Source organism: Cyanistes caeruleus, chromosome 28, assembly GCF_971803275.1.
Source record: "Cyanistes caeruleus chromosome 28, bCyaCae1.hap1.1, whole genome shotgun sequence".
Taxonomy (NCBI): domain Eukaryota; kingdom Metazoa; phylum Chordata; class Aves; order Passeriformes; family Paridae; genus Cyanistes; species Cyanistes caeruleus.
In genome coordinates, this window is record NC_141728.1 from 5,380,284 (window position 1) to 5,408,045 (window position 27,762).

Consider the following 27,762-nt stretch of genomic DNA (forward strand, 5'->3'; position numbering starts at 1 on the left):
GCTGTGAGATATGGATTAGAACAAGAGCAAAACAGGCTTAAAACTTAAAATAATAAAGAAAGTTTATTAACAAAACTACAAGAATAAGAAAACATGAATAACCTCCAGAAAATCCTTTTTATCCCCCACTACCCCGAATTCCTTTGTTCACATGACAACATAGAGACAAAAAACTTTGGAACTTTGGTGTTTAAAACAGTCCCAATTCCTGCTAGAGTCTTTTCATCAGTCTTTGTAGAGAAACAGAAATCTTCTTCCGCTAATTTATGGGGTTTCTCACAAGAAAACTATTTCCGTTATAGTTTTCTATTTCTTTGATGCCCTCTGCCTGGAAATCCTGTCATCAGTTCACTCCTCCCATTTCACATCACTCTGAGGTGTGTATGGGTCAATGAGTCTAGGGATGTCATTTTTAAAGATGAGTTATTCAAAGGCAAAAGTTCTCTTCATCTGTCTCTGTGAGCCTCCCTGGAAACAGTTTTCTCATTGCCCCTCAAGGCCTCAAATCTTCACTTCACTCTGTTCCAGCACCTCACTGGAACAGAGTTTTTGCTCAAAATCCGCACTTTGAACTACTTTATTCCTCCCTATATACTCTGTCATGAATTAAAGAAGTTTTTTCAGAACACTATTGTCTATCTCCATTGCTCATCTTATAGCTATCTTGAAGGTAAAGTCACCCCATGACACAAACCCACGGGCCCATGGACACCACACAATGCCCATGGTGGAAGGAGGGGAACTGGAAGTTCTCCAGCCTCAGTGTCCTGCCAGCTCAGCCAGGCCCACTGGAACATTGGGCTCCAGCCCTAGCAGGGACCAGCAGAGAGACCCCAGCACAGAAGAATGCATGTGGAAAGGGGAGGGGAAATATGTTCATCATTTTGGGCTCATGATTACCAGATGTCTGTTTAGTCTGGGACAATCAATGAATGGGGGTGTGCAAAATACAGAATAGAAACAGAAACTTCCCTGTGCTCAGCATGCCCGGCTTTGGGAGGAGCTGTCCCCCCGAGCATCCGGCCACATCAAGAATGCTGCTTCTCAATGCTGCATTGGTGCTGAGCAGTTTTGATTTTAGGGAATTTTGGGCACACTCCCAGTGCCAAGGAAAGCTGTGTCTCCTGCTGTTCACAGACAGAGAAGGGCTGCTGGGAGATGTGGTGGTCAGAGGCTGCCTGGGGTACAGTGACCATGGAATAATCGAGTTTTCAATATTCTGGGACAGAAGGAGGGGCAGCAACAAAACTTCTACACTGGAATTATGGAGGGCAGACTTTGGCCAATTCAGGATGCAGATTTGGGGAGAACTGAATCAGGCACTGATTTCTGTAAGGGAAACAGCCCTTAAAAACAAAGGGGTCCAGGAAGGATGGACACAGCTCAAGAAAGTAAACTTAAGGGGGAAGGAGCAGCCTGTCCCTGTGTGCCAAAAGATGAATGAGTGAGGAAAATGCCTGGCCTGGCTGGGCATGGAGCTTTTTCCAGGAACTCAGGATAAACCATGGACACATCACCTTTGGACAGAAGGGCAGGAAACTCAGGAAATATTCAGGGATATCTTTAGGTCATGCAGAAAGGAAATGAGAGAGGTGAAAGCTCAATTAGGACTTAACCTGGCTGCTTCTGTGAAGGAAAATAAAAATAATGTTATCAATACATTAATGGCAAAGGAGGTTAAGTAAGGACAGCCCCCATTCCTTATTGGGGGGGATAAGGTTCCCAAAGATGAGGAAAAGGACTATTGGGATCAGAGCACACAGGGCCAACTCAGTGATGTTAGAAAAGGGATTTTATTGCATAGTCCATCAGTCTCAGGAAAGGGTGAGACACTTAAGGTGTTACGTTCAACAACATCACCCCAGAAACCACCAAAATTCTAGTTACAAAGTAATTTATAAACATTTTAGCCAATCAAGAGGTCACACAAAAGCTCAGCAGCATTTTCATAAACCAATCATCAATTGCTTCGTCTCACACGATGCTGCTGCAATGTGTCTTTTCTTATCCAACCACAGAACACTACAAAAACTTACATTGCTGTATCTGTAATTCTTTACTGACTTTACAACAGGTTATATGTGAAACTTCAAAATCTCTATTATCTTACTGAACATATTTATTCACTTCTAGAAAGCATATTTCTAGTTTCTGAAAGCACGTTTCAAACATATTTTGACTTAAATTACAAGCTCCTATTCTTATTTCATGTTTGTAGAGCTTCATTGCTCTAAAGCCCCAAGCCTTCCCCGTGGTCTCAGGTCAAACTCTGTGTCCATCTCTGTCTCTGGGCCTGTATGCTCAAGGCCCTGAGAGCTCTCTGTGCCTGCATTTCCCACACAGCCCAGCTTGGGCTCCCCTGGCAGCTGCCTGAGGGGGCCCTGGGTGCCCTGGGCCAGAGCAGCAATAAAGAGATTGAACTGAGCTGGCCCCAGCCCTGAGCCCTGGGGACACCCCTGGATGTGGCTCCATTCCCCAGTACTCCTCGGGCCTGCCCATCCAGACAGATTTTGAGCCGGGGAACAGATGCTGCAGAGGCTGTTGGATCAAGTTGCTGGGAGCAATCCCAGCAGTTTGGGATTAGTGCAGCTGTGGCTCTGCACAAGAGAGCTCTTCAGCCACTTTCTCTCTTTTCCTCCCTCTGGCCATGGAGGCAGCTCGTGCCTTCAGCGTGTGCCTCATGTGTGCAAAGAGCAAATCTGGGCAGAATTGGGGCACGGAGGCTTTGGGGCATCTTGACACCTGTGCTGGGCACAGAAGGTGTTTTCCATTGCACTGAGACTGTCTGCTGTGCAAAGTGGATTGAATATCCAGCACAGGAATGACTTTTGTTTGGATGGAGCTGTGCCTTCCCTTGCTTTGTTTGCTGACAATGAATGAACATCCCTCTGTGTCTAGGGCAGCTCCTTCTGCAAGGAAAGCAGGTGGGAGTTGGAGCCAAGGAGCTGAAAGCTGCAGGCACAGCCTGGAGGGGAGGGAGCTCAGATTTGCACAAGGCTGCTCTGAGTGCCAGGGCTTGGATGAGGGAATTGGTGGGGTGGGGGTAGGGACAAAGTCTGATGGATTGTCAGCCATGAAGGGTCTTGATTCTCACATCTATTCAGAGTGCAGGAGGAGGTGCTGGGGATCAATATCACCTGGGGATTGCTGATATCAGTGTATAAACAGGAAAAGAATACATGGGAAAAAAGATCGTCTCTCTCTGTATTTTTTTTAATGAAATATGTTGTTACAAATGGAATGAAAGTTTAGTCAAGTCCTGCCTATGCTCAGGTTTCTGGCAGGAGTTCTGTTTCAGGCCACCTGCACCCCAAACTGATCTTGCTCTCAAGTTCTTTAGAATGGCCCATTAGTTCGAATAGAAAATGAATTATTTACTGAATGGACTCAAGATGAACAGACAAGAGACTTTAAACAGACTGCTTCCTCCACAGGATAACCCAAAGAAGTGCTAGTGGATACAAACACAGTGCACAATCAAGTTCCCTATATTACAGCTCGTGAAGAGCTGGCACAGATTAGGAGTCAATGGAACTCAGCACTCAATTGATGGTGGAGCACACCTGGAGCCCTTTCTTTCCCTCAGCTTCCAGAGAGGAACCACCAAGATGCATCCAGGCTTGGCACAGAAGCCCTGCCCGTTTCCAGGGACGATGCAGAAGAGTTGTGCTTTGTGCAAGTTTTGTGTAGCTTTTCTAGTTTGTAAAGTGAAGTGTGTGTCAGTCCAGAATCCAAGGCTCATCTCCCTTCAGGCTGCTCTCAAGGCAAGATGTTTCTGGGCAGCTGGGAACTGCAGCTCCCTGGCAGCAGAGAGAAGTCAGGACAGGACAGATGTGCGGCCTGGGTTATCTCCCCAGTTGCTGTGAGGGGGAGATGCCCTGAGTTATGGCCCCAGCTGCTGGACAGAGCAGAGGAGCCCTTCTGTGGCCCAGGGGAAGTCCTGCTCCAGGAACCTGCTGGAACCAAGGGGTCCTTGTGACATTGGGATGCCTGATGGAGCCAAGGGACCATGGGGACACCAATGAACCTCCTGGAACCAAGGGGCCCTTGTGACACTTTGGAACTACAGAGACCATTGCTGAGGACGGAACCTCATGGAACCAAAAGCCCATTGTGACAGATCAGGGCCTGGTGGCACCAAAAAGAGCATTGTGACCCCGTGGGGCTCCATGGAGCCAAATATCCACTGGGACAGTGCAGAACCTCCTGGAACCCAGGGGCCTCCGTGACACTGCAGGGCCTCAGTCAAGGAGTGCAAAGGTCTCAAACATTCCTTGCAGGGTTCTGCTTTGGGGAAGGGGAACCTCCTTGGTGGCACCTTGGGCTGGCACACACTTGAGGAGTGCGTCTGTTTTCAACAATGGAACTTAGGAGTGTCAGATTGCTTAAAAAAAAAAAAAGGGAAAAACCTCTATTTCCTGAGTGCAGGCAGCTCTCCAAGCAAAGCAGGTCCCAGGTGAGGGAGGATACAGAGAATGGGGTTGGGGAATGTGGAGCAAGGTTGTCCACACTGGCTCACACCTTTTCCTGGGGTGACTTTATGATACTGGTATCCCCAGTTGTCTGGTTTATGTTATATATTAAGTTCTGCACATTTAAGACTGGCTCTGAGAGCAAAGGGGAGCAAGAAGAAACGCTCAGGTTTTGTTAAAAAAAAACATCACTCCCCCACACCCGGCTCCTGGACTGTGGTGGCTGCAGAACGGATACACTGCAGGACAGAGCTTCTCTCTGGTTTTTAGTTAGATTTAGCTAGCTGAGGCAGAGGAGTTCCCTGGATCTTTGTTTCCTTTCCTGGATCTGTGCAAACCTGCTCTGGACTGAAAAACACCCAGACAAACCCCGGGAGCTCACGCCTGTGGCCCACCGGGGCCTGGGCCTCGGCACTTTCCAGCGCTGGAGGGACTGATAAGAGCCTGAGCGAGCCAAGCTACACCACATGAAAAGGACTTTTCTTCCTGGATTTGCCATCACATCAAACAGCAAGAGGTTTTATCATTTAATATTATTCAATTTCTGTTAAATAAACAGCTTTTTCCACTTCTCTCCAAAGAATTTTTTTTTTCATTTCCCAGACCAGTTGCAGGGGGAGGGGTCATTTGAATTTTTTCTTTCTTGGAAAAACCCCATTTAGAGTTTGTCTTGCAAATTTGCCCTAAACTAGGACAAATACAGTTCTTGGCTCTCAGCGCGTGGGAAGAGAAAGTGTAAAAACCTGTAGTGATTACTGACTGTATTTTGGTTGTACTGACTCTGTATTGGGATAAAGCAGTCAGTAGCCGTGTTGTTTGGATGCACAATATCTCTCGGGGTGGAGGCCTTCATGTGGATCTGGTACCTAGAATTTTTTGAGGTTTTTATATCTGTCTTTTCCCTCTTTTACAGAAGAGGGGCACAGATTAGAATGATTATTGTGCTGGGCTCGGTGATAATTATTTATAGGAAGTTGATAAAACTACTGAAGATTCTGCCAGGTATGTTTGGCTTCTGGTTTCTTCGCCCGACCCTGCCTCCCAGTCCCAGTAGCACATTTTGGGAGTTTATTGGTAATTGCACCCAGTTTGTTAGAGGAAGAGCAGGGGATGAGGCTTTTCAGCCTTTTCTTTCCTTCTTCTCCTTTGAATCTGTTATGTCCCTCTTTGAGAATACCCAGTTTCCCCTGAGTGTTAAGGATACCACTTTCCTGCTCACTTTCCTGGTAGTTCAGCTGTTAAGCTGCCTCTATATGGTCTGCAACTTCTCTAGAGTGAGGGCTGAGATATCCAGAGGAGCCAACGAGACCCCTGCCCCAGAAGTAGACTCAGGTGTGGGAAATCCTGAGTGGTGTAGAGAATGGGAGAGAATGGGCCGGACTCTGAAGAAATTTTCTGATCCCCCAGCCTGGGAATTTTCACGTGAACAAATTTAGAACCCAGATGAAGTAGGGAAATATCTGGAAGAGAATTGCTATGATGATTCTAAGGAGAAAAATCTCATTGCAATAAGCTGGGCCCTAGCGTATGCTTATCGCACGGTGCTAGACACTGTAGGGCAAGGAGATAAATCAGCAGCTACCCCAGTGACTCAGGCTAAAACAGACAGTGAGCCCAAGCCAGCAGCCAAACCAGACAGTGAGCCCAAGCCAGCAGCCAAACCAGACAGTGAACCCAAGCCAGTGTCTGTTGCTCCTACCACGAGAGGCATGGAATTCAAAACCAAAACCCATCGGCCAGTAGATGATGATAATGGTCATTCAAGGGAAGGACCCTCAAGACCAGCAACTGACCAAAAATCAGAAGGCACTGGTGAGCCCTTCTCCCTGAACGACCTTCATGGCCTGAGAAAGGATTACACTCAATGACCTGATGAGTCTATAATTAGTTGGTTAGTTCGTCTGTGGGATGCTGCAGGTGAGGCTACAGTTCTGGATGGCACTGAAGCGAGGCATCTGGGGTCCCTGTCACACGATCCGGTTATCGACCAAGGAATGATGAGGGGGGCTGACCCTTAGAGTCTCTGGAATGGGTCCTGAGAAGTGTGGCACAAAGATATCTGTGTGCAGATGATCTCTATATACGGCAAACTCATTGGAAGACCATAGAACAAGGGATTCAGCGCTTGAGAGAAATGGCAAGAGTAGAGATTGTCTTTGTGGGTGACTTAGGTACTAGAAATCCAGACTTGGTGCCATGTACATCTGTGATGTGGTGAAAACTTGTTTGACTTGGGCCACAAGAATACGCTTCTGCTTTAGCAACAATGAAGCGGAATGACAGGGAGGAGACCGTGCTGGATATGGTGAAGAAGCTCTGAGCATATGCAGAGACCGTGCATGGCCCCATGCAGGCAACAATTGCAGCTGTGGGAACATGTATGCAAAACTTCCAAGACAAAATGGAGGAGAAATTCAAGAAACTCAGGGAGGACCTTCTTCCAGTCTCAGCAGTACAGACCAGGAGCCCTGGTACACAAAGCAGAAGTTCTCCAGATAAAGAAAAAAAGCTACGAGCTGAGCTGTGGTTTTTCCTGCGTGACTGTAGAGAAAACATAAAAAAATAAGATAAAAAATCTACTGCTGCTCTGGCAAAAAGGATGCTTGAATTAAAAAACAGCAAAACTCAGAGAAGATATTTCACAAAAAAAAAAGCCGCTCCAGTAGCCTGTAGTCAAACTTCCAAGTATGATGATGATGATGATGATGATGATGATGATGATGATGACATGTCTGATTCCCTTGAAGGAACATCCAAGACATATACCCAGGGAAAGAAGGATAACCAGGCTTAGAGGGGCCCTGCCTCTAGCCCGGCAGAGGCTAGGGAAAGCCGTGTCTTTTGGACTGTATGGATTCATTGGCCTGGCACATCAGAACCATGAAAATATGAGGCCTTGGTTGACACTGGTGCACAGTGCACGCTAATCCCATCAAGACATGTGGGGGCAGAATCTGTTTCTATTGCTGGTGTGACAGGGGGATCACAGGACTTGACTTTAGTGGAAGCTGATGTGAGCCTGACTGGAAATGAGTGGAAGAAACACCCCATTGTGACAGGCCCCGAGGCCCCATGCATTTTGGGCATAGACTTCCTCCAAAGCGGGTATTTTGAGGACCCAAAGGGACTTAGGTGGGCATTTGGGATAGCAGCCGTAGAGACAGCGGGCATCAAGCAATTGAACACCTTGCCTGGACTATCAGAGAACCCATCTGCAGTAGGACTCCTGAAGGTGGAAGAACAGCGAGTACCAATTGCCACCTTGACGGTGCACCACCAGCAGTATAGGACAAATTGAGATGCTGTGATCCCCATTCACAAGATGATCCGAGAGCTGGAGAGCCAAGGGGTGGTCAGCAAAACCCACTCACCCTTCAACAGCCCCATCTGGCCTGTGCACAAGTCTGAGAGAGAATGGAGATTGACTGTGGACTATCGTGCATTGAATGAAGTGACTCCACCTCTGAGCGCTGCCGTGCCGGACATGCTGGAGCTCCAGTACGAGCTGGAGTCCAAGGCAGCGAAGTGCTACGCCACTATTGACATTGCCAATGCATTTTTCTCCATTCCCCTGGCAGCAGAATGCAGGCCTCAGTTTGCCTTCACGTGGAGGGGAGTGCAGTACACCTGGAACCGACTGGCCCAGGGGTGGAAGCACAGCCCCACCATCTGCCATGGACTGATCCAGGCTGCCCTGGAAAAGGGTGAGGCTCCAGAACATCTGCAGTACATTGATGACATCATTGTGTGGGGGAACACAGCAGCAGAAGTGTTTGAGAAAGGAGATAATATCATCCAGATCCTCTGGAAGCTGGTTTTGCCATCAGGAAGAGCAAAGTTAAGGGACCAGCTCGTGAGATTCAGTTCCTGGGAGTAAAGTGGCAAGTTGGACAGTGTCAGATTCCTACTGATGTCATCAACAAGATCACTGCAATGTCTCCACCAACTAATAAGAAGGAAACACAAGCTTTCTTAAGTAACATAGGGTTTTGGAGAATGCGTATTCCTGAATACAGTCAGATTGAGAGCCCTCTTTAACTGGTCACCCAGAAGAGGAATAATTTCCACTGGGGCCCTGAGCAGCAACAAGCCTTTGCTCAGATCAAGCAGGAGAGCGCTCATGCAGTAGCCCTTGGCCCAGTCAGGACAGGACCAGATGTGAAGAACGTGCTCTACTCTGCAGTTGGGAGCCATGGTCTGTCCTGGAGCCTTTGGCAGAAGGTGTCTGGTGAGACTCAAGGCCGACCATTAGGATTTTGGAGTCGAAGCTACAGAGGATCTGAAGCCCATTACACCCCAACAGAAAAAGAAATTTTAGCAGCTTATGAAGGAGTCCAAGCTGCCTCAGAGGTGATTGGCACTGAAGCACAACTCCTCCTGGCACCCCAACTGCCAGTGCTAGGATGGATGTTCAAGGGAAAGGTTCTTTCCACCCATCATGCAACCAGTGACGCACGGAGCAAGTGGATTGCTCTTATCACACAGCGCGCCCATATTGGTAAACTGAATCGCCCTGGGATTTTGGAGATAATTACAAACTGGCCTGAAGGTGAAAATTTTGGTCTCATAGACGAAGAACAAGAGGAAGTGACAAGGGCTGAAGAAGTTCCACCGTACAACCAACTGCCAGCAGAAGAAACACGCTATGCTCTGTTCACTGATGGTTCCTGTCGCATCGGAGGGATGAACCAGAAGTGGAAAGCAGCCGTATGGAGCCTCACACGACAGGTCGCAGAGGCCACTGAAGGAGAAGGTGGATCAAGCCAACTTGCAGAACTCAAAGCTGTTCAGCTGGCTTTGGGTATTGCTGAAAGAGAGAAGTGGCCGAAGCTCTACCTCTCCATGGATTCATGGATGGTGGCCAATGCTCTGTGGGGATGTCTGGAGAGGTGGAAAGAGGCTAATTGGCAGCGTAGAGGAAAACCAATTTGGGCTGCTAAAGAGTGGAAAGATATTGCTACCAGGATAGGGAGACTACCAGTGAAAGTTCACCACATAGATGCCCATGTCCCCAAGAGTAGAGCTAATGAGGAAAACCAAAATAATAAGCAGGTAGATCAGGCTGCAAAGATACAAGTGTCAAAACTAGATCTGGATTGGGAACAAAAGGGAGAGTTGTTCCTAGCCCGATGGGCTCATGATGCCTCAGGTCATCAGGGTAGAGATGCCACCTATAAGTGGGCATGAGACCGAGGGGTGGATTTAACCATGGACAGCATTTCTCAGGTTATCCATGACTGTGAGACGTGTGCCACGATCAAGCAGGCCAAGCTTTTGAAGCCCCTCTGGTACAGTGGGCGTTGGTCCAGATACAAGTATGGGCAGGCCTGGCAGATTGACTACATCACACTGCCCCAAACCCGCCAAGGCAAGCGCTACGTGCTCACAATGGTAGAAGCCACCACGGGATGGTTGGAAACCTACCCTGTGCCTCATGCCACTGCCCGGAACACCATCCTGGGACTTGAAAAGCAGGTCCTTTGGAGGCATGGCACCCCTGAGAGGATTGAGTCAGACAATGGGACTCATTTCAAGAACAGCCTTATGTTCTTGTTGGGAACCTGGGCTAGGGAACATGGCATTGAGTGGGTGTACCATATCCCCTACCATGCACCAGCAGCTGGGAAAGAGGAGAGGTACAATGGACTGTTAAAAACCACCTTAAAGGCACTGGGTGGAGGATCTTTAAAAAACTGGGAGCAACACCTAGCAAAGGCCACCTGGTTAGTCAACACCAGAGGTTCCACCAACCGAGCAGGTCCTCCCAGTCTGAGTCTTTACAATTAGTAGATAAAGTCCCCGTGGTACATGTCAGAGGTCTGCTAGGGAGGACAGTTTGGGTCAATTCTACCTCGAGCACAGACAAACCCATTTGTGGGGTTGTCTTTGCTCAAGGACCAGGTTGTACATGGTGGATAATGCAGAGAGATGGAACAACACGATGTGTACCTCAAGGAGACCTGATCCTTGGGTAAAAGGTTACTGCCATTGTCTGTACATTAAACCACGCAGACATGAAATAGAAAGAAATGTTTAAGTGTTGAAGGTACGAGCAAGTGAAAGATGGTGTTTTGAGTGAGTGAAATTAGAGAGTGGGGAATCCTGCAGCTCTCCAGCGTGAGGCCCAGATTCAGTAGCTTGGTGTGAGATGTGACAAGAGCATGATAGATATATTGCTTGCATTTTTTGGGTGCAGCAGAGAAGAAGTTTTTATGTATGTAAATGTGTGCAGAGTTAGAATGTTAGTTTTGGCAGTAAGTTGACGCTATGGAGATAAGGGGTGGAATGTCCTGGGTTGATTATGGTGTTAAATTGTATCCCCATTCGTCCACCCAACCCAGACACAGATTTTGTAGTCTTAAAATTTCATCTAAGAGTAAAAGGGAGTGGAAAAGAAGCACCGAGTCTGTTATCAGAGACTGTACTTGCTCCCCCTGCATCGGGAATTTTGACTACAGCACAGACAGACAACAAGAGACAGATCACCTTGGCTTTCCAGATCCTTGGAAGGACGCGATGCGCAGACACACACTACTGGAGCCAGGCTCTGAAGTAGGAATACAGCATATAGTTCATCTATTTCTGGAACAATCCACGGGGCACATGAGGTGTAAACTCCAAAAGCTTTGGGGGGCAGATGGGTGAAACTTAAAAGCCTTATTGGAAGAGGCATGGAGCGTTTTCAGCAATTGAGAAGAGGGATATAAGCAAGAAATGAAGAAGCTAGTAGCAGTGGTACAGGAGGAAGGAAAAGGGAAAGGAAGGGATGGACAAGGACCACCCAAACAAGGCCTATCTCGACTGGGTAGAGACCAATGTGTGTACTGTGGAGAATTTGGTCACTGGAAAAATGAGTGTCCAAAGTGGAAGTGAGATGGCCAAAAGAAAGAAGGGAAAGGAGGGGTGGTTGCAGTCACACATCCACAAGAAGACTGAAGGAGACTCAGGGAGTCTACCCCAACAGACCCTCTGGTTATAAAAATGAAACTGGGGAAAAAAAAGAAAAGAAGTAGAATTTTTAATTCATTTTTAAAATATACCCCTTAGCTCATGGCCCATGAACACACCTCTGAGTGGTGTGAAAATGGGAGGAGAGGGCAGAGTTTGTGCCTGGGTGACTGCCATTTGTAGAAATGAAAACCCACGAGGAAACTGTTTCTTTTGGAGAACTCTCCATGGAATGACAAGAGAAAACTCCTCTCCCTGCACAGACTGATGAAAAGACTATTGTATAGTTGGCACTGCTTTAACATCCCAGGTTTTGTCTCTGCCGTGTCACTTGGGAATCGAAAAGTTGGTTGCGGGGGGAGGAAAGATTTCTAACACTTTTATGCCTGTTTCTTATTCTTGTAGTCCTGATCATAAAGTTTCTTTACTCCTATTCAGTTTTAAGCCTGTTTTGCCCTTCTCCTCATACATATCTCACAGCAAGAAAGAAGGAAGTATTCTGGTGATTTTAGCTGGAGCTAAAACCCACCACCCTCAGCCACTCCTGACAGGACTTGTGCTCCAGACCCCTCAGCAGCCTTGTTGCCCTTCTCTGGACACGCTCCAGCCCCTCCATGGCCTTCCTCAATTGGGGGCCCAGGACTGGACACAGCACTCGAGGTGTGGCCTCAGCAGTGCCCAGCACAGGGGAAGAATCCCTGCCCTGCTCCTGCTGGCCACACCATTCCTGATGCAGGCCAGGGGCCATTGGCCTTCTTGGCCACCTGGGCACACTGCTGCCTCATGTCCAGCCTGCTGTCCATCAGTGCCCCAGCTCCCTTTCTGCCTGGCCGCTGTCCAGCCACTCTGTCCCCAGCATGGAGCACTGCAGGCCTTGTTGTGGCCAAAGTGCAGGAGCCGGCACTTGGTCTTGTTCAACCTCACCTTGTTGGCTTTGGGCCCTGCATCCAGCCTGTCCAGCTCCCTCTGCAGAGCCCTCCTGCCCTCCAGCACATCCACACTCCCAGCCAGCTTGGTGTCAGAATGGTTCCATGAGGCCCTGCAGTGTCACAATGGTCTCCATGGTTCCATGACACTCCGTGGAGCCACAGTGGATCCTTGGTTCTTTGGGCCCTGCAGTGTCACAGTGGATCTTTGGTGCTTTGGGCCCCAATTGGATGATGATTTTGTGAACCCTGCCTTTTACCCTCCCCAGGATATCTCTGATTAGCTGATGCTTTGTACCCTCCCTTTGAACCACCTCCATATTTCAGCTGTTGCACACTCACATTTTCTGTCTTTTGCCCCCAAGATTCCCCAGAGCAATAAACCCTCTATTATCCCATGCAAAAGACCTCCCTCTCGTCCTTGTCTCCCCAGAGCTCAGACTAACAGCCAAAAGTTAGGCTGAGGGTGCTCACAAGTTGTGGGAAGGGTGCATTGCTCCCTGGGGGTGCTGGAGGGGGGCCACGAACCTACAGGCCAGGATAGTTGGCTGTGGAAAGCACCCTGTCCCTGAGACTGGCCCTGGAACTTTGATCTTTAGTTTGTTAAGTTGCTTCTTTAGCTGCAGGGGAGGGTGGATTTTTGTTGTGCTGGCAGCTTAACATCAAGCAAAATGGGTGTGAAATTGTCAGCACAGCAGAGAGGGATCTATATTCAAATTTTGGGTACCCTGGAGGGTGGTGTAATAAATGGAATTGATTTGTGCTAACTAAATTGTAACTGTTATTAAAGTTATTATAAGAAGCAACCAAAAGAATCAGTGTTACAAGGCAGATGCACCCCTTTACAGATGTTACATGTTAAAACTGAGGTACAGGATGTAGTCTGGAAGATAAGTGATGTCCCAAGAGGAAAATGGCCTTGAGATGGACAAAATTAGAATGACTTTAGGCATTGGGCCTAAAAATCAGTAAATATCAGACTAATGAGTAGACTTACATAACAACACTTAGTACGCACCCACAAACCTGAAAGTTTATCCAAAGGACAACGAGGAAGAGGAGAAGCCTTCACCAAAAGACCACCAAAAGAAGACTGAAGACCCCCTAACAACAAGTGGAGCATGTGCTGTGAAGAATAGTGACATAAAATCAGAAAAATCAGAAATAGGAGGAAACTTATGGCAAACATTAATGAATATGTGTAAGCATACAGTATACAAGTTTAGCTTTAAGGGCTTTGTTTTGTACGTGAGGCAGGGTGGGAAGCCTCCGTACCCCGGTCAGTTCTGTGTGTGAGGTGGGGTAACAAGCCCTCCCCATAACACGGTTTATTTCTTGCTTATGCTTTAATCATACTTAATTACTGGAAAATTACATATATATAAATGATAATTTTTTACTAAATTGTATTCTTTTACTAAACTATATTCTTTTCTACCAAATTACTATTCAATTTACTAAATTGTATTCATTTTTAATTAAACTGTTATTAGCTCAAGGGACCTAGTTGTCCAAATTCTAATTTCATTTGTTATAAATGATTAGCCAATTTGATTAGTAAAAAGAAGAAATTTATTCTAGAATCAAATTACAATCATCAAAAGGAAACCAGAAGCAAAAATCAGTTTGGGGCTGTGCCAGGCAAACAGCACCAGGTGAGACAGGGAGGAGGCTCTGCAGCACTTCCCCACCGTGCTTCACAAACTGCAACTGTCCCAAGGTGCTTTTTATGTTTTCAGGCTCTTCAGGGCTCCTTTGGAATACACTGCTTGCCGACAAATATTCATGCTGTTTTGGGCGTATATGTTGTCATTTCATCAGGTTTCTTGGAAATACACTTCTTGCAGGTGAATATTTATGAGTGCATATCGTTCTAATCTTATGGGACGGAGGTTTCTTGGAGATATGCCCCTTGCAGATGAATATTCATGTTGGCCTTGCTGCATGTCACTAGAATCTCGTCAGGGAAGGTTTCCTGGAAATATGCTAGGATTCTTATCAGACAAGATTACAACTTTTGCCCGATTTTATTCATGCTATGGATCACAGTCCCCCCGCTTTCTTTATGAATTAATTAATTTGTGCTTTTAGGATAAATTTGGATACAGTTCACTACTTTCATAATCAGTATTTACAAGGAATAATTTTTGATAAGATTGGTTATTTTAGTATTTGATTCTTTTGTTTGGGTGCTTAATTGTACATCAATGCAGGTAATGCCTATTGTATCCTGAGCTATCTTTTGGCTGTGCAGTAGCTTCATGCTACTTGTCAAATAGTTGTGTCTGAACTTTAAATCTGGCCTGAGCTTCAGCAGCTCTGCTCTCTTTCTTTTCTTTCAATTCCGTTCTTTTAGATATTTTGGGTATTCCCTTGGATTGGCCAGTTTTTATTGGAGCTAACTCAGGATCAATGGGCATTGCTGCTATTTGCATGCCTTAGACAACAGAATGGATGAATCGGATAAAACATGGGATGAGACAAGGCAGAAATAAGAGCCCCATTCTTTTACATCATATTAAAAATCCTCAGTTTTTCCACCAATCTTTCCCCAGACAATTCCCCCCAAACAATTGATCCCAGCAAGAAGCTTGAAGGATAGAATTCCATTTTTGAACCGCTACATGTGCCACTTGCTTCATTTCTGCTGTAAGGTTTCTTATGGTTTCTCCATGGTCATCTCTTTCTACACAGCATTCAGATTCATTGAACTTGCTGCAGACTCCCCGTTCTTCTGCTAACAAGTAGTCCAAAGCAATTCTCTTCTGATACACAAATGCTTGCATTAGTGAATGCTGTTTAGCTGATAACTCGATGTGGAGACTTTTGTGGCAGAATGGTTAAGCGAGAAAGGCCATGACTGTACAAACTTGCTAGAGATAAAACACCACTAGTGCAGAGGCAGTCTCAAGGACGGATTGCCCTTGAGATATGGGGAGGAGAACAAGAATGTGGTAGACAGAACGAGAAAGAAGAACCAGGGACGGTCTGGTAATCGCAAGAATGCAGAAGCACATAGCTATGTACCGCAGTGACATAGATAGCAGAATAACCAATGATGAGCTATACTTTTGCAATATGTATGAGCTAATTAAATCATGTATTTAAACACGAGTGTAATGATCAATAAACGAGATTTGCTTGACGACCACCTGGTGTCTGCGTCTCCCTTCTCCGACAAATGGCGACCCCGACGACGACCCCCTGCTGAGAAGAAAGCGGGGGAGAGAACACGCCACGGTCGGTGAAGTAGTGTTGGGACCCGAGGCACCCGGGTCGGTGCTAAACGACGAAGGGAAAGCACCCTCAAGGACTACATCGGTGGTCTTGAGCCATACGTGCTGCCGGAGCCGGAGAGGTGCAACAGCGCTGATGACAAAAATGGACAGGCAAGCAGCATATGATTTATTTTTGGGGTTATTAGATAAGCTGGGGGTTAGAGACATAAATCCTAGAAAAGACGTACCGGGATTGCTAGCATGGGGTCACGCGAAGGGTTGTTTTTCCAACCCGCACACGGTACATGAATTGAGTGAGTGGCGTAAGTTAGGAGATGTGTTGTGTGAAGCAGTCTTAGAAGAAGATAAAACAGCAACAAAGTTAGGAAAAATTTGGCGAGTTGTGCATAATACTCTATTGAAACATCAGGCAGAAAAAAGAGCGGCTCAGCAAGCAGTAGAAGCCTATAAAAGGAATGCACGGTATGGAGATCATGAACCTTTAGCGCCAAGTGTCTCCCAAGTAATTATACCTGCTTCTAAAAGTTTGGGCAAAGATGATTGTGCTTGGCCCTCGGCGCCCCCTCTCAATGAGTCCACAGAGGACGTTGAAGTGCCTGTCGTAGCCACCTCTGATATTAAGGACCCTTCAGCCCAATCTGTTAAGCCTGGAATGCGTAGTTCACAATCTCTGCCAGAGCCAGATCCTGTCCCTGGGGCAGAGAGTGACCTGTGGGAGGAAATGGCTAGACAGAGGGGAGAAGCATGGAACGCATTGGCTAAGCATGGGCTAGAGAGTGGGGATGAAGTCACCGTGGAGGCGGCGAGGACGTGGGCTCTGCCTGTAGTTTACACCCCGGGGGTAAACCAACAAGGACAAGCTGTTCAGTTAGGGACCTATACACCTCTTGATTGGAAGTTGTTAGCTCAGCTGCGACAGACAGTGAGTCAATTTGGATTTAAGAGTGAACCAGCTAAACAAATGATAGACTACATATTTGATACGCATTTGCTAACTGTCAATGACTGTAGAAGCATTGTGAAACTGATGTTTACTGAACATCAGCAGCTGCTGTTTAACACACATTGGCAAGCTTTAGTTCAAGAGTCGGTTGGAGTTCAAAGAGGACCCGGTGATCCGTTACAGGGAATTACAGTGGAAGAGATGATGGGATTAGGAAATTATAGAAGAACCGAGGCTCAGATGATTTCCGGACCAGACAAAGTTAGGGAAGCTATGCGTCTGGTTAGAGTTGCTATCAGTCAGGTCAAAGATAGCTCAGGAATTCCCATGTATATGGGAATCAAACAAGGGAGAGAGGAGTCTTTTGGAGACTTTGTTGATAAGGCTGCTACCGCTATAGAACGAGCAGGGGTCCCTGAGTATATGCGAGGGGCTTTGCTTAAACAGTGTGCCTTGCAGAATAGTAACGAGACTACTAAAAGAGTTCTGTCGACCCTGGGGGCTAATTGGACGATTGAGGAAGCCTTAGAACGAATGGCATTACAACCAACAGGGCAACAAGCATTCCTAGTGAATGCCATTAAAGCATTAGGAGAGGGGTTACAGAAACAGGCAGAAAGTACACAGACACAAGTGTTAGCTGCTCTTGCTCCGCTCCGCGCTCCAGCAGCGGCAACCGCGGCGGCGACCCAGAAGCCCCCTTCCATGAAATGCTACCGCTGTGGAGGAGGAGGGCACATGAGGCGACAATGCCGCGCGACTGGGGTCTGGTGCCAAAATTGTCAAAGCAATACGCACAACTCTTCTGCCTGCCGCCGACGTTCGGGAAACTCACGGCGGAGCGCGAATGGCGGCCGCGCCCAGACACAAGTTGCTGCCGCGACGTCAGCGCCACCTCGTGTCTACAACCAGCCACTGCCGGGAGCTTGGGACTTGACTTGGCAGCAGCAATAAAAACAACGCTGATGACAACACACCCTGTTCAAATTCCTACGGGAGTTTACGGCCCAATAAAGATTAGAGGACAAGTATATGGAGGACTTTTATTGGGGCGCTCCTCGATTTCTGTGATGGGCCTATTTGTTTTACCTGGAGTCATAGATGCGGACTATACCGGAGAGATACAAATTATGGCATATACGCTCTACCCTCCAATTACTGTTGAAGCCGGTCAACGCATTGCCCAATTTATACCACTGCCACAAACAACCAAAGGCATTCAAACATTGATGCAAGGCCCTCGGAATAATCAAGGATTTGGATCATCAGGGACAGCCATGCTCACAATGGACTTAAACAGCAGACCAAAAAAGAAAATAACATTGAAATATGCTGAACAATCAGTAGAACTTTGGGGCTTGTTGGACACGGGAGCAGACACCAGCATAGTATCTCCGGAGCATTGGCCTAGCAGTTGGCCATCCAGACAAACCATGGATACAGTGACCGGAGTCGGGGGATACACGCTAGCTAAAAGAACACCCCCTATACAAGTGATCATAGATGGGCAAACATTAGTGGCTGTGTTGTCGGTTGTCCCTTTACCTCCAACAGTACAGTGTTTAATAGGAAGGGACATTTTAGTCCAGCTTGGAGTTGTTCTATCTAATGAGCACCCTTTGGAGTAATTGCCATTGCTTGGACTTTCCCTATTCCACTTACCTGGACAACCGACAAACCAGTGGTGGTTAAGCAATGGCCTCTAAAAAGGGAAAGTTTGTTGCAAGCACATCAACTAGTCAGAGAACAATTTCAACAAGGTCATCTAAAATTGTCTACTAGCCCATGGAATACTCCTATATTTGTGATCAAGAAGAAATCTGGAAAGTATCGTCTTTTGCATGACTTGAGAGCAGTAAATGATCAAATGGAAGCTATGGGAGCATTGCAACCAGGTCTTCCGAATCCAGCTATGCTCCCACAACATTGGGCCCTTCTGATCATCGATTTAAAGGACTGTTTTTTCACTATCGCCCTCCACCCACAAGATACAAAGCGATTTGCCTTTACCTTGCCTGCAATTAACAGAGGGGAACCTGATAAGCGATTTGAATGGACAGTATTGCCTCAGGGCATGCGTAACTCCCCTACCTTGTGTCAACTATATGTCGATGCAGCCCTACAGCCTTTGAGGCAAAAGTGGCCTGAGACCATAATTTATCATTACATGGATGATATTCTTTTTGCTCAAAAGCCCCAATTCACTTCTGATCAATTGAGAGAGATCCAAACTACATTGGCAAAAGCATCTCTTGTGGTTGCTCAAGAAAAATACAACAGACCGCACCTTGGAAGTACCTGGGATGGACTATTACCAATCAAATTGTGCGTCCACAAAAACTGCAGCTCTCAACAAAAATTGTCACTTTAAATGACGCGCAACGCCTACTTGGTGATCTTCAATGGTTGAAACCCATAGCTGGCATCCCAAACACCTTACTAAACTGCCTTTGCCCACTGTTGAAGGGAACAGATCCCAGTTCGCCTGTCACGATTTCCCCTCAACAGAACAAAGCAATCAAAGATATTCTCCAGTGTATAGAAGTAGGTTTTGTTTCCCGTCGCGATATTGACTTGCCCATTGACCTTACTATATGGAATACCTCAGAACATCTTCTCGGCGCTCTTACACAATTGCAGAAAAAAGCGGGGGAAATGAGGGTCCTGGAATGGCTATCCCCACCACTACAAGCAAAAAGGACAATAAGTACAAAAATTGAACAGATGGCCACCCTGTTATGTAAAGGCCGTACCAGGATAATAGAAATTACTGGAACTGAACCTACAACAATTTACATACCTATAAAAAACGAAGACCTAGACTGGTACCTGCATAATTCGGAGGAGTTACAGACAGCGTTGCTGGGATCAGGAGCATCTGTTTGTACAGGACCTTTAATACCATGACATTTCCTATGGTTAAAAGATTGGGACTGGGTTGCAAAACCGTTGCGGTCAGACCAGCCTATACCAGAAGCCGTTACGGTCTTCACAGATGCCGGGAAAAAGTCAAGGAAAGCAGCCATAACCTGGAAGGAAGGGTCCCAATGGAAACATCACCTGATTGAAGCGGCTCCAGAAGACAGTCTGCAAACATTAGAACTTCTTGCCGTTGTGTGGGCATTAAGTAAACTACAAGGGCCTTTAAATGTAGTCACAGATTCTTACTATGTAGCAGGGGTAGGACAAAGAATAGAAGATGCAGCAGTCAAGGAAGTCCAGAACAAAAGACTATATGAATTGTTGTTGCAACTAAAACGGGCTGTGAGGGCTAGAACAGAACCCTATTGTGTTATTCACATTCGAAGCCACAAGTGGGATGTAGGATTAGGAGAAGGAAATGCAAGGGCAGATAGATTAGTAATGAATGTAGTTGATGACAAAATAACAGAAGCCAAGGAGTCGCATGCTCGATTCCACCAGAATGCAAAAGGATTGGTGCGAGAATATAGAATAGCAATCCAAGAAGCAAAAGCTATAGTAAGAGCTTGTCCAGTTTGCAGTCATCACAATAGTGGTACAGGGTTGGGTTGTGGTGTAAACCCTAGAGGGTTGAAGAGTAATGACATTTGGCAGATGGATATCACGCACGTTTCTGAATTTGGCAGAATGAAGTATGTGCATGTCACCATAGATACATATAGCAAATATATCTGGGCCACAGCTCAATCGGGGGAAAAGGCAAATCAGGTGATTAGGCATTTAACCAGCTGTCTCGCAGTAATGGGACTGCCAAGAGAAATAAAGACTGATAATGGACCTGCATATATTAGTCAGAAAGTCAGTCGATTTATGAGATTGTGGGGAATCAAACATGTTACAGGAATTCCTCACTCACCCACGGGGCAAGCCATAGTTGAAAGAGCAAATGGAACCTTGAAACAGTATCTAAGAAAGCAGGAGCAAATAACAGATCCACAGGAAAAATTAGCCAGGACTCTTTTTGTTCTAAATCATTTATGTGTTTTTGGGGATGAAAGTGAACCACCAGCAGTTAAGCATGCAGAAAGGGAAGGACAGAAGGAGAGACAGAGTCTAAAAGCTGTCGTTCGATATAGAGACCCGAAAACAGGACTATGGAACGGTCCTGCGGAAGTCTTGTATTGGGGCAGAGGTTATGTTTGTGTTTCCACCCCCTCAGGAACACTGTGGATTCCAGCTAGATGGGTGAAGCCCTGGATTGATACAGCCAATGGCCAGTAACCTCCTTGAGTCAGCCCCAGTAGGTGAATGGTTAGATTCCTGGAGTATGAGAGGATGGGTGAAAAATGTACTTATGATGTTGGCCGGACCAGTTTTGCTTGTTGTTATAATTTTGCTTTTTGGACCATGTATTTTACAATGCATTCAGAACCGCTTAATTGCATTAACTACGGCCTTGTTAGAAAAACACGCTAACCTCGTAATCCAAAAAGAAAACGGGGGAAGTGTGGAGACTTTTGTGGCAGAATGGTTAAGCGAGAAAGGCCATGACTGTACAAACTTGCTAGAGATAAAACACCACTAGTGCAGAGGCAGTCTCAAGGACGGATTGCCCTTGAGATATGGGGAGGAGAACAAGAATGTGGTAGACAGAACGAGAAAGAAGAACCAGGGACGGTCTGGTAACCGCAAGAATGCAGAAGCACATAGCTATGTACCGCAGTGACTTAGATAGCAGAATAACCAATGATGAGCTATACTTTTGCAATATGTATGAGCTAATTAAATCATGTATTTAAACACGAGTGTAATGATCAATAAACGAGATTTGCTTGACGACCACCTGGTGTCTGCGTCTCCCTTCTCCGACAGGGAGGGTGACTGAGCTCTTGATAGAGGAGAAATCTTCACAGTGTTTGAAAGAATAATTCTCTGGCTAGAGCAAAGCTAAACTTCCATTCCTGGAGGCTTCTCCTAAGGCTGGCACATCCCATGGTTTCCATGATCATTTGGATGGACTCTCCCAGTTCCTCTGGTGCAGAGCAGTTGGCCACAGGGCAGGCAGGGCAGTACCTGCAGGCAGCAAGGGCAGGCAGCAGGAGTGAGGAAGAGGTTCAAGGTAGCCTGGGGTGGGGGAACAGGAGAGACCCCATCAGGGGAGAAATCTGCACAGCCCCTGGACACGGTGAGTCTGGCTGCAGAGCAATGCAGGTGAGTTGCTGGGAGTGTCTGTGACAATGGCAGCACTGACAGGACCTGTCAGGGTGGCTCTCCTGGATGTCCTGGTGTGGAGCAGAAGAAGCTCCAGAGCGGGGCTTCCCTGCTGCTCCCTGAGAGGCACAGGACAGGTCCCTGCACAGGCAGAGCTGTGCCGGGGCCGTGGGGTGGGGATGGACTCTGTGAGCCCTGGCAGGGAGCGGAGCTGGGCACGGGGAGACGCTGCTGGCAGGAACAGCCCCACTCAGCAGAGACACGGGCAGGGAGGGACAGGGAGCTGCTGCCAGAGATGCTGGCCAGGGGGATGTGGGCACCTCCCTGCTGTCCCTGTGCATCAGACACCTTCCCCCAGCAACTCCTGCCCGGGCTCCTTTCCCAGCCTAAGCAGAGCCCCTGCCCTCAGCCCACGGGGGCTCGGGTGTGCTTTGCCCCTGCAGCAGCCGGAGCCCGGGGAAGGAGAAGCCCCTGATTTCCATCAGTCTCTGTTTCCCTCCTCCCCTGGCGGCAGCATTGTGGCATTTCCCTGCCATCCCCAGGTGCCTGTGTGTCCTTGTTGCCACCAGTGGGTTTGCTGAGGCAGTGCAAGGGTTTGGGGGGGGCAGGTGCCTGTCCAGGCAGGGAGCCTTTGGATGCTGCTGTGGAGATGTGTCTGTGGGAGCAGAGTGCCCAGCTCTCGCCATTCAGGGGCCGTTCAGGTGATTCCCTGGCTGTCCTGCAGGGCTGCAGGGTGCCCTCCAGAAGGGCACAGCTCTCCTGTGGTGTCTCTGGGCTGCCTGGGATCCCTGTGCAGGAGACAGCTCAGTGCTAGGGCCAGGGAAACGCTGCTGGGCAGCTGCAGCTGGGCAGCTGCAATGATCCCTCTGTGCCCCAGCCTGGCAGGAGACAGCTGAGATCCTAAAGAGACACCCTGAGAGAAGGCGAGGGCTCTGTCACTGTGCTCTCTGAAGCCAGAGCTCTCTGCTCTCAGCAGTGCCCTGTTTCTCTCCAGGGAACTCCTCTGGGTGCCTCTCCTTCAGCTCTAAGCTGCCAGCAAGGAGCAGTGAGAACAGCCCTGATGGGCAGAGCTGCTCTCTTGTCCCTGCACTGAGACCATCCCTGTGCCTCTCACGCCCACACCATTTCACCTGCAGTGCATTAGAAACGTCAGGCATTTCAAACACCCACCACCTCTCCTAACTGCAGCAGGTTCAACTGGATGAACGAATACAAGGAATTCCTTCAGCTCAGTTCTTCAGATGAGCAAATTGCCAACAGGAAATCTGAACAGCTTTTTGGTGTAGCACGACTTCAGTTAATTGGAGATCAGCCAGTGTTCTCGTTTGCCTCTCACTGCACAAGAAGAAGGAATCCTCCAGAGCCCATTTGTGAGTCCCTGCTCTCAGTGCCTGCAAATCCCAGAGCCCAGGTGAGGGGAATGCAGAAAAGTGTTTGTAAAAAGAGAGACTCTGAATGTTAAATTGCTATAAGATAGGCAATATATTTTGCTCATAGAATTGTGGCCTGACTCTGTGCTGTGTTTTCCTCCTCCACAGATAAAAATTTCCTTAGCAAATGTCCAACAGCAGCTCCTTCAGCCACTTCCTCCTGCTGGCACTGGCAGACACGCGGCAGCTGCAGCTCCTGCACTTCTGCCTCTTCCTGGGCATCTCCCTGGCTGCCCTCCTGGGCAACACCCTCATCATCAGTGCCATAGCCTGCAGCCACCACCTGCACAGCCCCATGTTCTTCTTCCTGCTCAACCTGGCCCTCACTGACCTGGGCTGCATCTGCACCACTGTGCCCAAAGCCATGCACAATTCCCTCTGGGACACCAGGACCATCTCCTACTCAGGATGTGCTGCACAGCTGTTTCTGTTTGTCTTCTTTCTTGGAACAGAGTATTTCCTGCTGACCATCATGTGCTACGACCGCTACGTGTCCATCTGCAAACCCCTGCACTACGGGACCCTCCTGGGCAGCAGAGCTTGTGCCCACATGGCAGCAGCTGCCTGGGCCAGTGGCTTTCTCAATGCTCTGCTGCACACAGCCAATACATTTTCCCTGCCCCTGTGCCAGGGCAATGCCCTGGGCCAGTTCTTCTGTGAAATCCCACACATCCTCAAGCTCTCCTGCTCCAAATCCTACCTCAGAGAAGTTTGGCTTCTTCTGTTTTCCATCTGTTTATTTCTTGTCTGTTTTGTGTTCATTGTTTTCTCCTATGTGCAGATCTTCAGGGCTGTGCTGAGGATCCCCTCTGAGCAGGGACGGCACAAAGCCTTTTCCACCTGCCTCCCTCACCTGGCCGTGCTCTCCCTGTTCCTCAGCACTGCAGTCTTTGCCCACCTGAAGCCCCCCTCCATCTCCTCCCCATCCCTGGATCTGGCAGTGTCAGTTCTGTACTCGGTGGTGTCTCCAGCCCTGAACCCCCTCATCTACAGCCTGAGGAACCAGGAGCTCAAGGCTGCCCTGAGAAAATTGATGACTCTGTATTTTCAGAAGTATTAAACTCTCTCTTTTCTGCTGCAAAGCCTTTTGAATGTAACTCTTTGGAATCTTAGCTTTATTATTCCCTAATTGTGCATTTACTCATTGGTAACTTTTTCTACTGTTGTGTGTTTTACAAATACTGTAGTATTACTTTTTGTATTTCTACATGAATATCTACCTTTCCTGTGAAACACAAAGACCTGCAAGAGGTCTGTTCCCTGTGCATTTAAATAAAAACAAATGCCTGCCCTGACCTGTGTTTTCTGGATCATTCCTCAGTGCTTCTCTGGCTCTGCAGTGAATGATTTTGGGTACCTTAACACCCAAGGGTTCAAGCTTTCCAGGTTAAATGGGCTAACTTAATGCAGTCTCTGCTGTGGAAAGTGTTTTATGTTCAACTGGATGTTGCATTAAATGCTTTGCCCAAGTTCCTTGGTTCTCTGTACTTTGCCAGTAAAATTCTGTGTGGTTTTCACCTCTGAGCTCCGTTGGTCAGAGCATGGTGCTGATATCAGCGAGGCTGTGGCTTCAATCCCTGTGTGGGCCATTCACTTGACAGCTGGAATTGCTGGTCCTTGGGGGTCCCTTGCAACTAAGAATGTTCTTTGCCTCTGTGTCCCTTGAGAATATCTGCTGGGGTTTGTCCCGTGCACCAAAGGCAAGTCAAGGAGCCTTTGGTTGCCGCCATCACTGGAGTGCTGTGGGCTGTTGCAGCCCCGCAGGCTCCCAGGGGCCTCTTGTTTGCGTCAGGCCCTGCTGGCTCACGCTGGCCCTTGGTTCCATGAGGATCTGCAGGGTCCCCCAGGTTGATGGCATTTGTCCTTGCTGCCCCTCACATCCCCCTGCCCCAGGAACAGCCCCGAGCCCCCCGTGAGGGACAGGCCCTGCTGTGCCAGGCCTGGGCTCAGGGCTTGGCCTTTCTGCTGCCTCCAGCCAGCCAGGGCTTGCTCAGCATTGCAGTTCCTGCTCACAGCCTTTGGCTCCCTGCAGCCCTGGCCTCCAGGATCTGCTCTCCCCACTCCCTGGGGAGCCTTTGCCACTCCCTGCCCTCCCTGGGGCCACTGATGCTCCAAGGGACTTGCACTTTGCCTTTGGACTCCTGGAGCAGCTTCTTCACCCTTCTCTCAGTGCCTGAGGCTCCTGGGCTCAGCCCCAAATCCAGCGTGGGGCTGGTTCAAGTTATAATCATGTCCACACACATGAGTTAATTACAAGCTCCTGGTTTCATTACTCCCCATTTTGGCCCCAAATTCCTTTTTTTTAGATCTAAACTGCCCCTTTAAGATCCAGATTGGCACATTTTGTTGCTCAAACCCCCAGTTTTGGGCCAAAATATACCATTTAGGAGCCAAATTCCTCCTTCTGGGTCCATATTTCCCATCTGGGCACCCAAATTCACCTTTTTTTGGTCCAAGTTTCTGGTTTTTGGACCCAGATTCTCCTTTTGGCATCCAAATTTTCCACCTGAGTGCTCAATTTCCCCCTTTTCAGGCTTAAATTCTCATTTTTGAGTCCAAATGTCACACTTGAGTGCCAAAAATGTTCTTTTTTGGCCCCAAATCCCCACTTTTGAGTCCAAATTCTCACTTTTGGACCTAATTTCCCCTTTTTTCTGGGCCCAAAATCCCCTTTTCATCTCAAATCTCCCCTTTTTGCCCCAGATTTCCCCCCTGGCTGCCATTGGCTCACCTGAGTTGACCTTTTAGCATCAGACTTTAATATTTTTTTAAAACAAAATCTTAATTTTGGGTCTAAACTAACACTTTTTGTGGCTCAAAACCCCAGTTTTGGGCCAAACTCTCCATTTTGGGAGGCAAATTCCCACTTCTGGCTCCAAATTTCTCATCTGGACACACAAATTCCCCTTTATTGGGACCGAAGTCCCCATTTTTGGCCCCAAATTCTTCTTTTTCAGTCCAAATACCCTACCTGAGCAACCAAATTCCCCATTTTTAGGCCTAAATTCTCTCTTCCTGGCCCAAATGTCCCCATTTCAGGTACAAACTTTCCACCTGAGGACCCAAATTCCTATTTTTGGGACCCAAAATTCCCACTTTTGGACAGAAACTCCCTTTTATTCTGGCCCCAAATCCCCTTTTTCTTTCTAAATCTTTTTTTCTTGCCCCAAATTTCCCCCCTGCTGCCGTTGGCTCACCTAAGTTGACCTTTTAGCATCAGACTCCTGTTTGTTTTTAATCCAAACTCTCATTTTTACATCTAAACTGCCCCTTTTTGCTGCTCAAACCCCCAGTTTTGGGCGAAACTGTTCCTTTTAGGAGCCAGATCTTCCCTTTTGGGTCCATATTTCCTATCTGGGCACCCAAATTAACCTTTTGTTGTGCTAAAGTTGTTAGAATGTTGTTAAGTTAGTTGATGTTAGTAGTTGATAGCTTGAAATGGATCTTTTCCCCTAGAAATAGGTCCCAAATTCCCCAGTTTTGGTCCAAACTTCCAATTTGGGCACCCAAATTCCACTTTTTTAGACCAAAACTCTCCCTTTTAACACCAAATTTCCCCTTCTGGGTCCAAATTTCCCATCTGGGCACTCAAATACCTATTTTTTCTCATTTAAATTCCACTTTTTGGGTCCAAATTTCTCACCTGAGTGCCCAAATTCCACCTTTTTGTTCCAAATTACCCCTCTTTGGTCCAAATTATCCCTTTTTGGTCCAAATTTCCCATCTGGGCACACAAATTCTACCTTTTTATGCCCAAATTCTCCCTTTTTGGATACAACTCTTCTATTCTGGCCGTAAATCCCCTTTTTCATCCCAAATCTCCCTTTCTTGCCACAGATTTCCCCCCTGGCTGCCATTGGCTCACCTGGGTTGATCTTTCAGCATCAGACTCCCATTGTTTTAATGCAAACTCTCATTTTTGGGTCTAAACTGCCCCTTTTTGTTGTTCAAACCCCCAGTCTTGGGCCAAACTGTTTCTTTTGGGAGGCAAATTCCCAATTTGGGGTTGACATTTCCCATCTGGGCACCCAAATTCACCATTTTTTGAGTCCAAATTTCCATTTTTAAAACCCAAATTCCCCTTTTGGCATCCAAATTTTCCACCTGAGTGCTCAATTTACCCCTTTTTAGGCCCAAATTCCCCTTTTTGTGTCCAAATGTCCCACCAGAGTGCTAAAAATGTTGTTTTTTGTCCCCAAATTCCCACTTTTGAGCCCAAATTCTCACTTTTTTGACATAATCTCCCATTTTTTCTGGCCCAAACTTCCCTGTTTCATCCAAAATCTCCCTTTTTTGCCCCAAAATTTCCCCCTGGCTGCCATTGGCTCACCTGGGTTGACCTTTTAGCATCAGACTCCCATTGTTTTAATCCAAACTCTCAATTTTACATCTCAACTGCCCCTTTTTGTTGCTCAAACCACCAGTTTTGGGCCAAACTGTTCCTTTTAGGAGCTGTATAGTCCCTTTTGGGTCCATATTTCCCATCTGGGCACTCAAATTCACCTTTTTTTGAGCCCAAATTTCCGTTTTTTAGACACAGAATCCATTTTTGGGGTCCAAATTCCCCACCTGAGCACCCCAATTCTGCTTTTTTATGCCCAAATTCTGCCTTTCAGTGCCAATACTCTCCTTTCTGGGTCCAAACTTCTCTTTTTTTGGAGCATGCCAATT

At 47.4% G+C, this 27,762-nt stretch overlaps 2 protein-coding genes across 15 annotated transcripts in view; both read left to right on the forward strand.

The window, feature by feature from the left end:
- The window catches only part of LOC111944645 (olfactory receptor 14J1-like), an 86,428-nt gene extending 62,042 nt beyond the window's left edge, over positions 1–24,386 (forward strand). For 6 of the 14 annotated variants that reach the window (XM_086865111.1, XM_086865101.1, XM_086865105.1 and 3 more), the window contains 2 exons: positions 22,853–23,072; positions 23,200–24,386. In XM_086865111.1, the coding sequence (XP_086721237.1) occupies positions 23,219–24,151 (933 nt within the window). In that variant the 5' untranslated portion in view covers positions 22,853–23,072; positions 23,200–23,218 and the 3' untranslated portion in view covers positions 24,152–24,386. Of the gene's footprint in view, positions 1–22,797; positions 23,073–23,199 lie in introns of all 14 variants that reach the window. The other 8 variants (XM_086865104.1, XM_086865107.1, XM_086865110.1 and 5 more) reach the window with 2 other exon arrangements.
- LOC147649104 (endogenous retrovirus group K member 5 Gag polyprotein-like) lies at positions 16,155–17,505 on the forward strand. Its single transcript, XM_086865043.1, has one exon. The coding sequence runs from the start codon at positions 16,238–16,240 to the stop codon at positions 17,480–17,482; it is 1,245 nt and encodes a 414-aa protein (XP_086721169.1). The 5' UTR covers positions 16,155–16,237; the 3' UTR covers positions 17,483–17,505.
- Positions 24,387–27,762: the final 3,376 nt, after the last annotated feature.